Source organism: Eschrichtius robustus, chromosome 6 (assembly GCF_028021215.1).
Source record: "Eschrichtius robustus isolate mEscRob2 chromosome 6, mEscRob2.pri, whole genome shotgun sequence".
NCBI classification, from domain to species: domain Eukaryota; kingdom Metazoa; phylum Chordata; class Mammalia; order Artiodactyla; family Eschrichtiidae; genus Eschrichtius; species Eschrichtius robustus.
The window spans coordinates 140,461,593-140,475,846 of NC_090829.1; the positions used below are offsets into that span (position 1 = coordinate 140,461,593).

The following is a 14,254-nucleotide window of genomic DNA, read 5'->3' on the forward strand; positions in this document are numbered from 1 at the left end:
CTTTAACCATAGGTTACAGGTCAATCCGGGGGCTTGCGGGATCTCCATGTTTCCCCTATTTGCCATCACCACCCCACATCCCAGGTGTCAGTGGTCCCTGCAGCATCTTGCATCCATGGCATGCCCCTCCAGACCCTTGTTCCCAGGTGGCAGGGGCTGCAGCAGCGAAGAGGTGCTTTGGAGGAGCAGAAAGTCCTCTACCTGCACCAGTCCTGACAAGTTGCTTCATCATGAACCCCTCTGTCACATAGCAAGGACATCAAACTGGGAGCAAAAATGAAGTCTTGACTGAGATTTGGGAATCCGCAGAGATTCCACCATGTACAAATCCCAAAAGACTATTTAAAACAAGAAGAGGGCCCATCTCTTGCCAGCAGAAGGGAGATCCTGCAGGGATCTTGAGTGTACATCAGGGCAAACCGAGAGATGGGAAAAGCAGAGAGAAAAAGGTTCTTGATGTCACTATGAATACGAACTGGAGACTGCTTTGGAATTCGATTCTGCAGGAGCAGAGAGTGAACATTATTTTAAGATATAATTGAATAATTATTTATTTGGGAGAACTCAGCATTATCACGTTATCCAAAATAATCCCAGTTGCTCATGCTTGTCATAAAGTTTGCTAATAATCTGGATGGCAGGGGGAGGTGGGACCCTAACTGAAAACATCTGTTAAAATTGAAAATGAGAATTACGCCTTGTTTTTATTATTTTGTTCATGATACAATCCTGAAAGAGGGGAATTGAGTGATTATCCGAGTAAATGTCTATTTATATGCAGAATGTAGGTGTGCTTCAACTTTGCATTGCAAAATAAAAATGACTGATCTTTCCCATTAAAACAGTGTGGGTCACCCCAGCTGCCAGCTTTTATGCTTTTACTTATTTATGTCTTCCCTAAGGAGATACAGGCACTTTGCGGGCCCTTCCCAAGCTGCTGTAATTGATGGATAGTTGGACTTCTTTTAATCCAAGTAGTGCCGAGTGTCTGCAGCTTTGGTAATCGGATCCTACCAGCTTTAGAGACCACTGCCAAAATATCCAGAGCACAGAGGTTTGGCAACGTCATTTAATCATCGCAAAAGGATTACAGAGTGCAAAACAAGCCCCCAAACAGCTAGGAGATGGGCCAATTCAGAAACTGACTCAGGCTAGGGAGCTGCTCAGGCTCGCCCCCTCTCACACGGCCTTGCATCCTAGCTCTCGAACTGCCTTCACCTTGGCCAAGGCTGGCATCCTTTGTGGCACATAGGAGAGAAAAGATGTCAAGGGGAATTGACTTCGGATCAGAGAAATAAACAGTGTCTGATCACCTGTCAGGCTCAGGGTTGGTGAATCCCAAACCAGGGTACCCAGATTATTCTGGTGTGGGAAGGTCAAGGCCACAGTCAACCTGGTGAGAGCCTCTGATGGAGAAGCCAAATGGCAAATTTAGAAGCTGTCCCTTGTCTTGTTAAAGTGAGCCATTGCTGCTATCTGTGATGCTTTATTTATCAACAATAATACAGTTTACATGGAGAGCAATAGCTTGCTTGCCGTTCAATGGATGCTTTATAGCAGGAATTAAGGGTGATTCGTGACTAGGTGTGGATCTGGCATTTCTCAATTACAACCCCAGCTTTAGAGGCCTCTTTCCATTCTGGGTCTAAATCTGGAGGCTCCCAAATGAAAACCTTTGGTCCTTCTGTTCCAGACGGCTCCAGCTGGCAACAAGGCCCCGGAGAGGCCGCCACTGTTTGCGTGCCAAGCGTGCCATTTGCTTGGCTCTCCCTTGCACGAGTTCCTGGACAAAGGAGAATTCTAACACAAAACCCACCCCTTGCAGCACAAGTTTCTAAAAGGCAACTTTAGTCACTAAAAAAGTGCAAATGCAGACTCCTGTGTAAATCTGATTTGCCATGCTAGGCCAAGCTTATTTTATTACATACATTCTGCATTCTAAGAACTAATAACTTCATATTGTAAACATTAAGCATACAGAGTTAAAGTTCAAGGCCACATTAGATCATTGATTGTCCCTTTTGTCGTGTATCTTTGGCTGGCCGAGATCAACTCGTAGTGTATAAATGCATAAGTTATATAATTATTATATAAAAAGGAAAAAAAAAAACCATTGACTTGTATACTTCATTCTGACAAACGCACAGCGTTCGTGACTCAAAAGGAAACCTGGAGCCCGCCTCGCCCCGATGCCTAGGTGATTTCGGATCGCGGTAGCCCAGAAGGCTAGCTCTTACCTGACCCTGTGGAGAGCAGGGCCCCCACCTAAGGATGAGGTCCTGAATGTTTCTTTTAAATATGAGACAATTCCAGTTACAATTTTTCTGTTGATAAACAAACAAAAAGAGAGATGCATGATTTTGTTTCTGAATTCTACTACTTGCCCTGCCTCCGTGACGCTGTGTCCTTCCTCGTAACACTGGATTTGGTACAACACTGACCGAATGGAACCTCAAGTCTCCATGACTCAATTCTCTGCAGAACCGACACCGTCCTAAGTCCAGTCTTTACTGCTCGAGAAGTTTCTTTCCCAGTCCTTGCCTCCTCTTCTGCTTCCTCCTCTCCCGCCTCGTCCATCTACACCCACACGCTTGCCCTCCAGACACGTTCTCAGTCCCTCCCTTTGGCTCCGAGTTCCTGTCCTATCGTAAAGGAGTTGGAAGCTTTGGGTTGTCTTCACAGTTGGAGAGAGCTGACCGCTCTCCATCAAATGGAATGAATCTGATTTCGCCCAAAACTGCAAGTGCTGATGAGTTCCTTATCAATGTCCATTGATGGGCCACAGTCTCTTTTCTTTTTTTTCTGTGTTGATATGTTTCTCTTTTTAAATACAGGTAGTTTTTTTTTTTCTTCAAATGACATTAGAAATGGCATGTTAGGTCCACACTGTGTTATCTCTATTGCTTGAGTTTAATCCCAGTTTAATGCATGAGCAGGATCCCAAAGGCTACTCTAAGGTTTACACACTTCTTCAGAACATTTTCTTTGGCACTTCGTCCTTATGACTTCATGCTTCTACTTACAATGCCTTTTACAAGGTTGGTCCACAGATGATCTGTCCACGTACATTACATTTGTAGCATCCTCTTTATCTCTGTAGTAATATTTTAGTAATTCCCTCCCACTGAGAGTCTCTGGATCTCTTCCCCGGCTTCCTCCCCCTCAGCCCCAGTCAAGCTTTTTCATTCCTCTTGAGGCACTTCTGATTCATGGTCTCCGATAGAGCTTGTGGCATTTGGTTGGCGGTTGCATGTTGCTGGGAAAGGCCTCTCTCGGGTCTTTAGTAGTAAGTGCCCAGATGCGAAGGCATATGGCTGGCTGGGAGCCTAGTGTTAGGGTAGATCCCTCCTGTTGGTGAATTCCAGTATGGGTTTGGGGCAGCAAAAAAACTGGATGATGTCACGGGGAGGGCTGGAGGGTGGGGGGCCACAAAGTTCATCTTCTGCGGGTGGGTGTGATAGGAGCCCATGTAAGGGAGGTCCGAGGGGTACTTGTACAGGGAGGACTCTGGAGGGTGGGGCTGCAGGGCCTGGGCGATCCCGTGGAAGTCAAACTTGTAGGCGTAGCGCTTCCCGTGGACTTTGGTCATGATGTTTTTATCATAGTAGTAACGGAGGGCCCGGCTGAGTTTATCATAGTTCATATTGGGTTTGCTTTTCCGTTCTCCCCAGCGCCGGGCCACCTCATCCGGATCTGTCATCTTGAACTCCCCGTTGGTGCCTTCCCAGGTGATGCAGTTGGAGTTCGAGCTGTCTGACAGGAGCTCCAGGAGAAACTGCCACAGCTGGATCTGCCCGCTCCCTGATGAGGTGGGAAAAGAGAAGAAAACCCCAGTGAGAACAGGATCTGAACTAAAGGGGTTCTTTCTTCAACGATAGAAGAGGGGGCTGTGGTGTCCCACCCAGAGTTCCTTTACCAGGCTGGGCGTCCATCCCTCAGCGGCTGGGGTATTGGCTACTCTTGTCCCCCAGCTCCCCCTGCTTGTCTCCAGAGAACGGCCCTTGGCTGAAGAGGAGCTGCCTCATCCACCCCCAGGTAGCCCACAGCCTGACGGGCTGACACAGGGTACCAGAGGCCGGCCCCCTTGTCTCGAAGAGGGACCAGTTCTATGACGCTGGTCATGCCCCGGGCTCCGCATGGGATCAGACTAAAGCAGGGTTCCAGCTAAGGCCACAAGCTTCCTTCACTTTCCCCTGTCCGATCCTGTGTCCTCACTCCCTCTCCTGAGAAATACCCTTAGTTAATCACTTGCACAAGTATCCTTAGCCCAAGCTCTGTGTCTAAGGAACCTGACCAAAGATGATGATCCTTGGTGACTACCAGGCTGATCTACAGATCCAAGTCCTTCCTGGAATGCAAAGAGTTCCTACAGGTCAGAGTTCAAGTTTGTTCCATCCACTTCTGACTTCCTTAGAAGAATAGCCAAGTCAACTTTGTGTTTTGGGGGTGGAAGGGCTTACTTTTCCTCTTTTGTGAGGCAGAAAGTGCTGTTATGTGGCTGGCAATAATGACTTAATACCATTTATACTGGCTAGGTCAAGTAAAATAATAAAAGTCAGATTTAGGAAATGAACTTCAAAAAGTTTATGGAAAAAAATCGAGAATGGAAGTAAACACCGTTATTTCTAACATAACATTTGGCTGGCATGCAGAAAGCCATTCTGTCAAAACTTTTCCTAGAACAGAATTAACCCACTCAAAATGAGGAAGTTTAGAAAAAAGTTGGCTCTGTTTCAAACCAGATCACCCATTTCCAGTATTTAGGCAAATGCATCTTAACGGAAATCCACGTGTTGTGCCTGCGTTGCGATGCCAATTGTGTTAAGCAGAGTTTCCAAAAGAAAAAACTGTAACAATGAGTGATTGCAAGCCCTCTTGGGGCTTCCAACAGAGTCAATGGGACCTCATTTGACTGGGTGGACACAGAACTCTCTTGATCCCATTGGAGACCTGTAGATGTGGCTTTTAGGTTTTATTAAATTCAGAGAAAAATCCAGGCACACCATTCTAAACTCTATGCTACAATACTTTAAGATGATTGCTGGCTCCCTGAAAGACAGAAACATGCAAATATCAACAGTCATACCAGGAGTACCAGAAGAAGTACCAGGAGAGGTGAAGTACCAGGAGTATCTGGTCCTGAGTACCAGGAGAAGCTAAGATGCTTTAAGCAGATTTTAGAAGCTTTGAAAATGGATACATGAGGCAGGCCTTTCCTCCCAAACTCCCAAGCACTGCCTTGGGCTTATTACCAAAAAGATTATCTTGTATTATACTATCAGTAAGTATCAGTAGATATGATAAAATCTTTAAAGGAACTGTTGACTATTCAGGGCATTGAGGAAATGTAAAACTCAATTATAAATGTGTTTTCTCTAAATCCTCCCCACTAGCTCCCTATATAAATTGTCCAACTCATAAATCTTTGTTTCCATGTTGGCTACATGGAGATGGATATGTTTGTGAATTTATCCGTACAATAGCAACGTGAGAAAGGTCAGCCTTTTCTGAATTTGTTCTGGAAAATTAGCATTTTCAGTCTAGCAACACATTTGAAATGTATTAACAGCTTGTAGTTCATCGCAATGGAAGCCTTTGCTTTTTCGGGACCACATATTCAAACTGTTCTCAATCAAGTTTTCTTGCCCCCAACATTTCATTAATATGCATTTAAAAAATACAAAGAATAGTTTGAGAAAACCATATGGTTTCAGTATATATATTGTAACCAAAGGATTACTACTTGAAAAAAAATTCCATATATGACCTGGGAATAGGGAAAAACATAGATTTTTGATTTAACAGTGTAACATATGTTTCAATATAAACACATAGAGTTGTTTGAAAATAAATATTCACTGTCAACCTCCTCCCATACAGAGAACAATCCCACAGATTTTGTATAAATACACGATCTTCCTAAACAGTCAAACTTATACTTGGTATCTATTCAAGCCTTGGCATTGCCTCTTGGGAATTTGTCCCTCACCCACTTCCTTTAAAAACATGTATAGGAGAGAACCAGTGTACAAAAGTGTTTTCCCATCTCTCTTGTTTCTGAAGAACTAGTAAGTCAGGGAACTAAATTCATGGCTAGAAATTCAAAGTTCAGAGGATGGATGAGGAATTTCTCCCTAGACGATTCTACCCATCAGCCCTTGTACACAGGGTTCAGGCCTCTGAGCATTTCAAGAGTCTATGGGAATAAGACACCTGTAAACAAAACTCATCAGCTTCCGAACCTGAGAACAAAACCATACATGCAAATCAATTAATGTTTAAGTAGATGCTATAAAATGTAACATTATGTCAAGCTCGTTACTTGTTAAATTTAATATGACAAAATCCACTGCGTTCACGGTCTACAGCAGATTTTCTCCCTGTTCAAGAATCCTCAAGGGGGCACAGTGTTTGCTGAGAAGTTATAGTCAGTGGTAAATTAAACGAGTTACTCGTGGCCACGAATTTCGAAAGCAATTTATTAAATTCTTCGTTCACTGTCGAAACAATAACACTTACTGTGCACTGAAGGTGCATTTTAGAATATAGAATAGGGATTCCAGAACACGAATGCCTAAGATTTGGAAGCCTAAGAGTGGCTTGGGTATTCCACTGGCCAAACCAACAAGTAAAAGGAGAAGCTCTTATAAGACCAGACCTTCCACCCAAATAGACTCACCACCTGCACCTCAAGAATTACCTTCTTCGGAAAAACTCTTCATATCTATTTTTTTCTCTCTATCCTGATAACCTCCTTTGGAACATCCGTAAGGAGTAGCTACTTTTGTCCTAGTTTTGTCCAAGGTAACTAACTAAAAAGGCAGGACGGGGAGGAGGGGGGGGGGCCCAAAGATGTGGGCTGCCCACCTATAGCAGAGTCCAGTGGGGTGAAGGGGTGTGGGGCGTGGCTTCAAAGAAGACAGAAGGCAATTCTTTAATTCTGGGGAGGAAAGTGGTCTCCAAATGCAATTAGAAGAAAAGAAGAGAAACATACTAGTGAAGAGGTACAGACCGAGCAAAAAAGGGCAAAACATCTAAACGGTTTATAAACCACAGAGAAAAGCGCAGCTGTGAGTGACTCAGCAGCTGTGGGTCAAGTAGGAGGGGTGTCCCCAAGCAGGGGCACTCAGCAGCCAGCTGACGGAGGAACAGAGCAGTAAATAAAGCAGAGAGGGTCTTTAAAGCAGCAAGCACCACGGTGGCAATCACTTGGGCTACTTTCTACAGTAGCTGGAGGTGCTGCAGAAAAACCCATGTGCACAGCCTGGACCCCCCCGGCGCATCAGGATCAAGGCAGCAGGCATGTGTCTCAGACGGAAGGCTTTGTCTGTGGCTCAGACAGAACTTGTTGGGGGGTGGGAGGGGCAGGGCAGTATGGTGGCCGGAAGCACCCCTTTGGAGTTGGCACTGTTGCAGCTGAATCCTGGCTCTGCCCACTTATGGGACATGGGGCAGCTCACCCGGCTCTCTGTGTCTCAGCGTCCTCGTCTGCAAAATGCGGGTGATGGTAATACTATCAAGATGGTAGTACTATCTTGTAGGATCACTATGAGGATGAATTCGGTATGTGAGTGCTCTTATCATGGTTTGTTTGAGCTGGAAAGCAGGGTTTAAAGAAAGGTACATCCCTTGCCTAGAGCCAGGAGATGCCAAAGGAAGACAACCACCTTCCCCCAAAAAACCCCATGCTGGCCGGGCAAAAGCTGGGAATGGTGGTATTCTCAGGGCTGGCCAGCATCATTGAATGCTGACTGGTACCAGGCATCATTCTGAACATTTTCCATGTGTTTATTTAATCCCCCTCCCTCCAGAATCATGTGATAGCCCATTGTAGGGATGAGGAATTAGAGCCCAAAGAGGTAGAGTGACTTATCTTGCCCAAGGTCAGCAAGGGTTGGAACCCAGAGTCTAGGCCTTGGTGCTGAATCACTGCACAACAACACTGCTTTTGGGCCTCGTTTCTGCACACACCTCTGCAGTCTCCTTCAGTCTTTCCCTGGGCCTGGAGCTCGGTGGGTTCCCAGTAGAAGACTGGCCGCTCCCACCTCCTAACCAATGGCAAAACATCCCTAAAACTGGTCTCTGGTTCTGCATGAAGCAGGTTACACTTTCATGCCCACCATTAAAGACTATCCAGTGAGCACCGAGGGAGCTACTGAACTCTTGCTCCCAAGAAAGCTCTTTCACGGAAAGGCAATTTCTGTTCATCACAGAAGCCACATTAAATGGTCAACCATTCTGACGGCATATAAAGGGGCTATGTCGCTAGTATCTGATCCAGGACATAATAATGCAGGGACACACTCTTCTTGGCAGAAGAAATACGGTCCAAAGTGCACCCCAAACGCATATTTTGGATGGAGATGTTGCAAGGCTGTTATCATCTTGTGCATTCATACTATATGATGTCATCTTTCCATTTAAAATGGTTTAAAAAAATGTCTGCATTGTGAAAAGAGGAGAGGCAGCAGTTTAAAGTGGTGAAGGATTTATTTATCAGAGACTGGGAAACTAGAATCAAACAGGAGGAAGCATTCTCATTAATAGGATGATAAGACATTCTGGTTTTAGCGGGAAAGGCCACATGAAAGTAACTGACACACAGCCTAAGGAGAGATGGAGAGAAGGCCCAATTCATTATAAACTAAGTAAAAGAAATCTTTATCTTTGAGTCACAAGTTGGATGTTGCCACTTTCCCCGGGCCCAGTGGGCACAGCCTCAGTGGGATAAAGTGCAGTCTTTGCTTACGATGCCGGTGCTGCTGACCTCTTAGGTACCAAGACATTTTCCCAGGCCAGTGATGGGTCTGCAGTCTCCTCCTTGCTCGGTCCCAGGTCCCTCTACCCCCCCGTGGGCAACCCCAGGCCGCTGGGCACGGCGTGAATAGATACTAAGCCCTCTGCTTAGGGGGCCAGCAACTCTCTTTGGCCCCAAGCCACCAACCAAGCCACACCTTTGAGCTGCGACAACATGGGCACAGACTTACGTTTCACTTAACCAATTTGTGTGGGTGAAAAGGTCGGTTTGGTTTTGTTTGGCGCAGCTTGACATGTTCCTCCTCTTCATCCCTGACCTCAGCCTCATCCCAAGCATTGAAACAGTTGTTAAACTGAACGGAAATCCTTTCTTTCTATCCTCTTGGTCCTCATTCGCCAAGACCTCCCTCTTCCAGGCTCACTCAGTGGCAGCGGAGAGCCAGAAGATGTCAATAAAAGCAGATTTTGGAGACAGAGAGTCAGGGTTCAAACCTGGCCTCCCTTCTTATGGGCTGTGTGACCCAGGAGAAGTTACCTAATTTGTCTGGACCTCTGATTCCTTTTCCGTAGGATGAAGATAATGACCTCCCAGGGCTGTTCTGAGACAGGCATTTGCCCAGGCATGATATGGGGGAGGGGTGGGGGGAAAGCTATTGAATTGTTATTTCACATTATTGTATTAACTTTCCCAGCGTGTTCCAGCTTCCGTCCTGTTCCCCTTTCTAATCTATCCTGAACATTGCTGCCAGATCAGTCTTCCTGAAGCCTGACTAATAATAATCATCTCAAAACATAGTAACCGTTTTTATGTGAATGGTTATAAAGGCAGTTGCAAATAGAAAGCTGAGCATAGGCAGGAGGACGGACCAAGACCCAGGAGACGTGGCCACCAGGTGGATGCTGGGGTGAACCTGTGTCCATTTCTCCACCGGAATGGAAGCTCCTTGAGGGTCAACGATGGTATCTTGTTAGTCCTTGCATTCGTTTATTCAACCAATAATTATTTAGCACCTGGTCTAGGCCCAAGGGGTAGAGCAATAAACAAAACAGACCTTTCTCACTTCTAAGCTGCTTAAAAAATATTTGCTGAATTAGTTAACATTAATCAAAATTTAATGTCAAAGGCGTGGATGCCAAATAATGATGATATTTTATGTTTTCAAAAGTATAGATTCCCTGTGGGGATGTACACTGATTGAACCTAAATTTTCCCATTTCTAACCCCATTTTGGCCTCAATGTTTAGGAAATATACATTCCAGCTTGTATTTGCAATACGCCTATGACATCTTGGCATCTGAATTTGCTGTTGAGAATATGCAGCATATGCTGTGAATTTCTGAAGTGGATGCCAGCACAGCTGGTTCTGATCTGAATACAAACAAATCAAACAATTTGGTTGGCACTGAAGCGTGATGACAGGTGACAATCCTTGGCAAGGGACAGGTTACAAATGGGCCAATTAAGAATCTGCACTTTCTCCTGGCACCTGAGTTCAGAAATAGACCATTCATTGAAGATGATCCTAAATTTGAAGTCTTGTGGTTGTCATTATGGTTCTTTTTTTTTAAAGATATTATTTTATCTGCTAGTGTCATGGGTTGAATTGTGGCCCTCCCCCCCAAATTCGTATGTTGGATTTGCCCAGTACCTCAGAATGTGACGCTATTTGGAAATAGGGTCTTTAGAGAAGTAATCAAGTTAAAGTAATATCATTTGAGTGGGCTCTAATCCAATATGACTGGTGTCCTTAGAAAAAGGGAAATTTGGACACAAAGACACATATAGAGGTAAAGAGATACAGGCAGAAGATGGCCATCTATAAGCCAAGGAGAGAGGTCTGGAATAGATCCTTCTTTCATGGCCCACAGAGGGAAATAACCCTGACCACTTGATTTTGGACTTCTGTCCTCTAGAACTAGGAGACAATAAATGTCGATGTCTAAACCCCCAGTCTGTGGTACCTTGTTAGAGCAGCCCTAGGAAACGGATACAGTTTGGATTAGGTAATGATGCTCTTTGCTGAAGCTAAATCTTAATTTATAACCCGACCCATTTTTTTCCACTTAGGCAAACAGTCCAGTGAGACCTACAACTTCAATTTGTTCAGTGGAAGGGATTTCTTGTCTGTACAAGTTCAGTTTCAAAATAGCTACAGCCCAAAAGATAACTTTGTAAGAGCAAAATCATCAGCAGTATCTCACCTGGATTTGCAAGGCGGCTACTTGTGGGTCCAAGAATCTGATAAGGATCTATAGCAAAAAGAAAAGAAGTCAGATCCCAAAGACATAGTTGTGAGCAGGTAGGATGTAGCTCCAGCAATAATGCTGACCCGCTGGTGTTTCCAGATTTCAGAGTTGAAAATGTCCCCCACGCCAAAGTCCCCCAGCACCACTTCCTGTATTAGAAAAGATGTCACATGGATCTGAGTGATGCTTCTTAGTAAAGGTCTCCTAGCTGGTAGCCGAGCTCAGATTTGGCCCAGGGTTCCCAACACCTAGCCCAGCGCCCTCTCCCTCCCAGGATTTAAACAGGGCAGATGTATTCTGCCCAGGGCCGTGTGGGCCGTGCGGCTCAGCACACCGGCAGCAGCACCCGTCCACTGTGTTTCCGCACTGGACTTGGCACACACGCTGATGTTGCTGTATGCGACCTGGAAGGTGAAAATCAAGGAATTGCTAGGCCGCAAAGAAGCTGCCTGTGTGCACGCAGCATGTTTTTTCCATATTTATTGCATGGGTTTTGGAAATGTTTTAGCAAAATCTCGAGTCATTCCCAGTTGAGCAGACTGATAATTTAGTCCCTGTTTTACACATGGAGCAGTCCTAAAGAAGACAAAGGAACATGAGTTTAACTTAGAAAGTGACACATTTTAGAAAGATGCTGCTAAACCTGTTTCTTCTTTTATGGCCACCAGGATGCTCTGTGAAACATACCTAGCTGAGGACGCTGGTCTTCAGTTTTGGGCACCGTGGAAGGAGATGGCTGAGCAGCTGAAGATCCAAAAAACAAAGAGACAATTAGTTATAACTTGTATTTGGCTACTAGACTTTGCTGCTGTTGTATCATCATTCCATCATTTACCTCAGTTATTAACATAATAGCCTTACTCTTATAATAAGAAACACGGTAAGAAAAAAATGTCCTTTCTAATGAAACCAAATGTAAATGTGGTAGCAAAACGAGGGCACTTTAACTTATTTTAAAAATTTATTTTTACCCCACTTTTTGCAAAACTAAAAAAAAAATTGAGATGGTTTACAAAACAGATTAAAATGAATCAACTCTAAAATCAAAAGATAAAGGGAAACCACCAGGAAAATATAAAGTACGGAATACTTTAAACATGGCCAAGATTAGGAAATCACCCAGTATTTAATCTGTACTCAAGCATCCTATGAGACATGCATTTGTCCAGAAATGCATTACATCATTCATTACTTCATTCATTTCTTTTTGTTATAGAAATAGGTATAATGCCAATAGAGAAAGAATCATTGCATTTAAAGATCAGTTGCGCTTTGTTGCCAAAGGGACAAATGTATGTTGAAAAAGCATAGTTTGGCTACAGAAATTATCATTTACTGCATCAAGAGTTATCCACTGCCTTGTGATGTGAGGATTCAAGGCAGTAGGAACCAACACTGTACCTTTCGACTGGGGGGTGGGGTGGCCGTGACTGGTCCAGGCTGATCTCCTGGGTGGTTCGTAAGGTAAATCTGTAAAGATAAATAAATTGACTAAAAGATCAATAACATAACTTGATAACAGCTATTTTGTGTGCTTTTTTTTTTGTTTTGTGTTTATTAGAATAAATATTGTGCAAGAAAACCCAGTTATCCAAAGTAATATTCAACCTGGATTCCACGAGATTTGGGTTTTATCTACAAATGATAACTTTGTATCTTTTACTGATCTAACAGTTTCACCCATTAATCTGAAAACTCCCATGGACAGATTCTCTAGGAGCTGGCTGACTCTTCTAAGGTAATTTCCTGCAATCGTAGGTCAAGACCATATCAAAAGTTTCTTACAATCTAATTTGTCCTGCTTCCAGCTGGAATTGACATAAGTCCATCACCCCTTTATCATCTTCATGACCCGTCTGAAACACAGCCTACAACATTGATGAATCAACCGATTCCTACTTGAGGTCTGACACTAAATCCACCAAATGACATTCACATTCCTTCCTTTTCTTCTTCCTTGGAAACGAGCACTGCCTTCTCTTATTTGCCAGCTGCCTCTCTCAGCCACCCCTCATTTTCCCTCATCCACTTATATTAAATCAGTCTTAAGGGTCGGTCTAGTTATTTTTCTTTTTTTTTTTTTAATTAATTTTTAATGGAGTATGGTTGCTTTACAATGTTGTGTTAACCTCCACTGCACAACAGAATCATCCATACACATACAGATATCCCCTCCCTTTTGGACTTCCCTCCCATTTAGGTGGGTCTAGTTATTTTTCTACGCAAATGTCTACTCTTTCTCCTTCTCTAAATGAATTTAGAATTTCTCTAAAATGAATTGTAAGACTGAAATAGTACTGCCCCGGCAAAACATCAGCAATGACCGTAGAGCTGAAGTATATGCCAATGATTTCTTTTTGTATTTATAATGTATTGCTACTTGTCCCATAAAACTTAATCACACTTTGCATATGCAAATTTAATAATTATACTTCTGCATCCTCAGTGCAAGTTCTATTAATGACTCTGACTCTAAGTCATTTCAAGTTTCCTTTAAAAATACATTCCAGAAATGTTATTATGCATGTTCTTACAAACTGTGCCTACATAAAGCTGGGGAGTGCGGTGGCCAGCTACACGCAATTTTATTACAGAACAATTTCAAAACTACGACTTCTTGGATTGACGGGTCTCGGTCCAATGCCATGTGTCATTCTGGGCCAGCTGAAAGCCATAGCCAGGTACTTCAGCAGGTGTTCTGCTGCCAGTCACCTGGAGATGACTATAAAATCTCACTTGGAGAGATTTTAAACTTTGTTTAAAATTGGCAGTTTGGTGGGTCAATCTTGAAATAGCTTGTTGACTGTGTTGCAGAAGACATGTCTCTTCCTAGTTTCATGTCCCAGAGAGAACAGCAATGAAATGCAACGTGAAATCCAACGCAGAATTGCCTTAATTTATTTGGTCTGTTTGGCTACAAGCATCTCGACTAGTGTGGTCTGTGAAATCCTACCCTCCAGAGCTTTGGTTGAGTTCGATAATTTTTCTTCTGAAACTCTTCTATTGCTCACCACTCCCTTCTCCACTGGCATTTCTGTATTTTTGGACTGTAAGCATTTCCCACCCAGTTCCTCAGATTCTCACTTTTCTGGTGTTGAGGTTACACACGGGAATTAAATCTGCAGTCGCTATCAATTTACAACTAACTTTCAACTTAAGTCGCTGGGAGCACTTGCACATAGATTCTCATCTAGTTGCATTTTGTCTAGAAAATGGTTAGGCAGAGTTTCAATTTGAGAATTGTTTCAG

At 43.7% G+C, this 14,254-nt stretch overlaps 1 protein-coding gene across 4 annotated transcripts in view; it reads right to left on the reverse strand.

The window, feature by feature from the left end:
* Nucleotides 1-1,883: 1,883 nt before the first annotated feature.
* Nucleotides 1,884-14,254, reverse strand: part of ERG (ETS transcription factor ERG) — a 199,923-nt gene continuing 187,552 nt past the window's right edge. For all 4 annotated transcript variants that reach the window (XM_068547090.1, XM_068547089.1, XM_068547087.1 and 1 more), the window contains 4 exons: nucleotides 12,407-12,475; nucleotides 11,693-11,749; nucleotides 10,961-11,008; nucleotides 1,884-3,801 (listed from right to left, as the gene is read on the reverse strand). In XM_068547090.1, coding sequence (XP_068403191.1) covers nucleotides 3,281-3,801; nucleotides 10,961-11,008; nucleotides 11,693-11,749; nucleotides 12,407-12,475 — 695 coding nt within the window. In that variant the 3' untranslated portion in view covers nucleotides 1,884-3,280. The remainder of the gene's footprint in view (nucleotides 3,802-10,960; nucleotides 11,009-11,692; nucleotides 11,750-12,406; nucleotides 12,476-14,254) is intronic.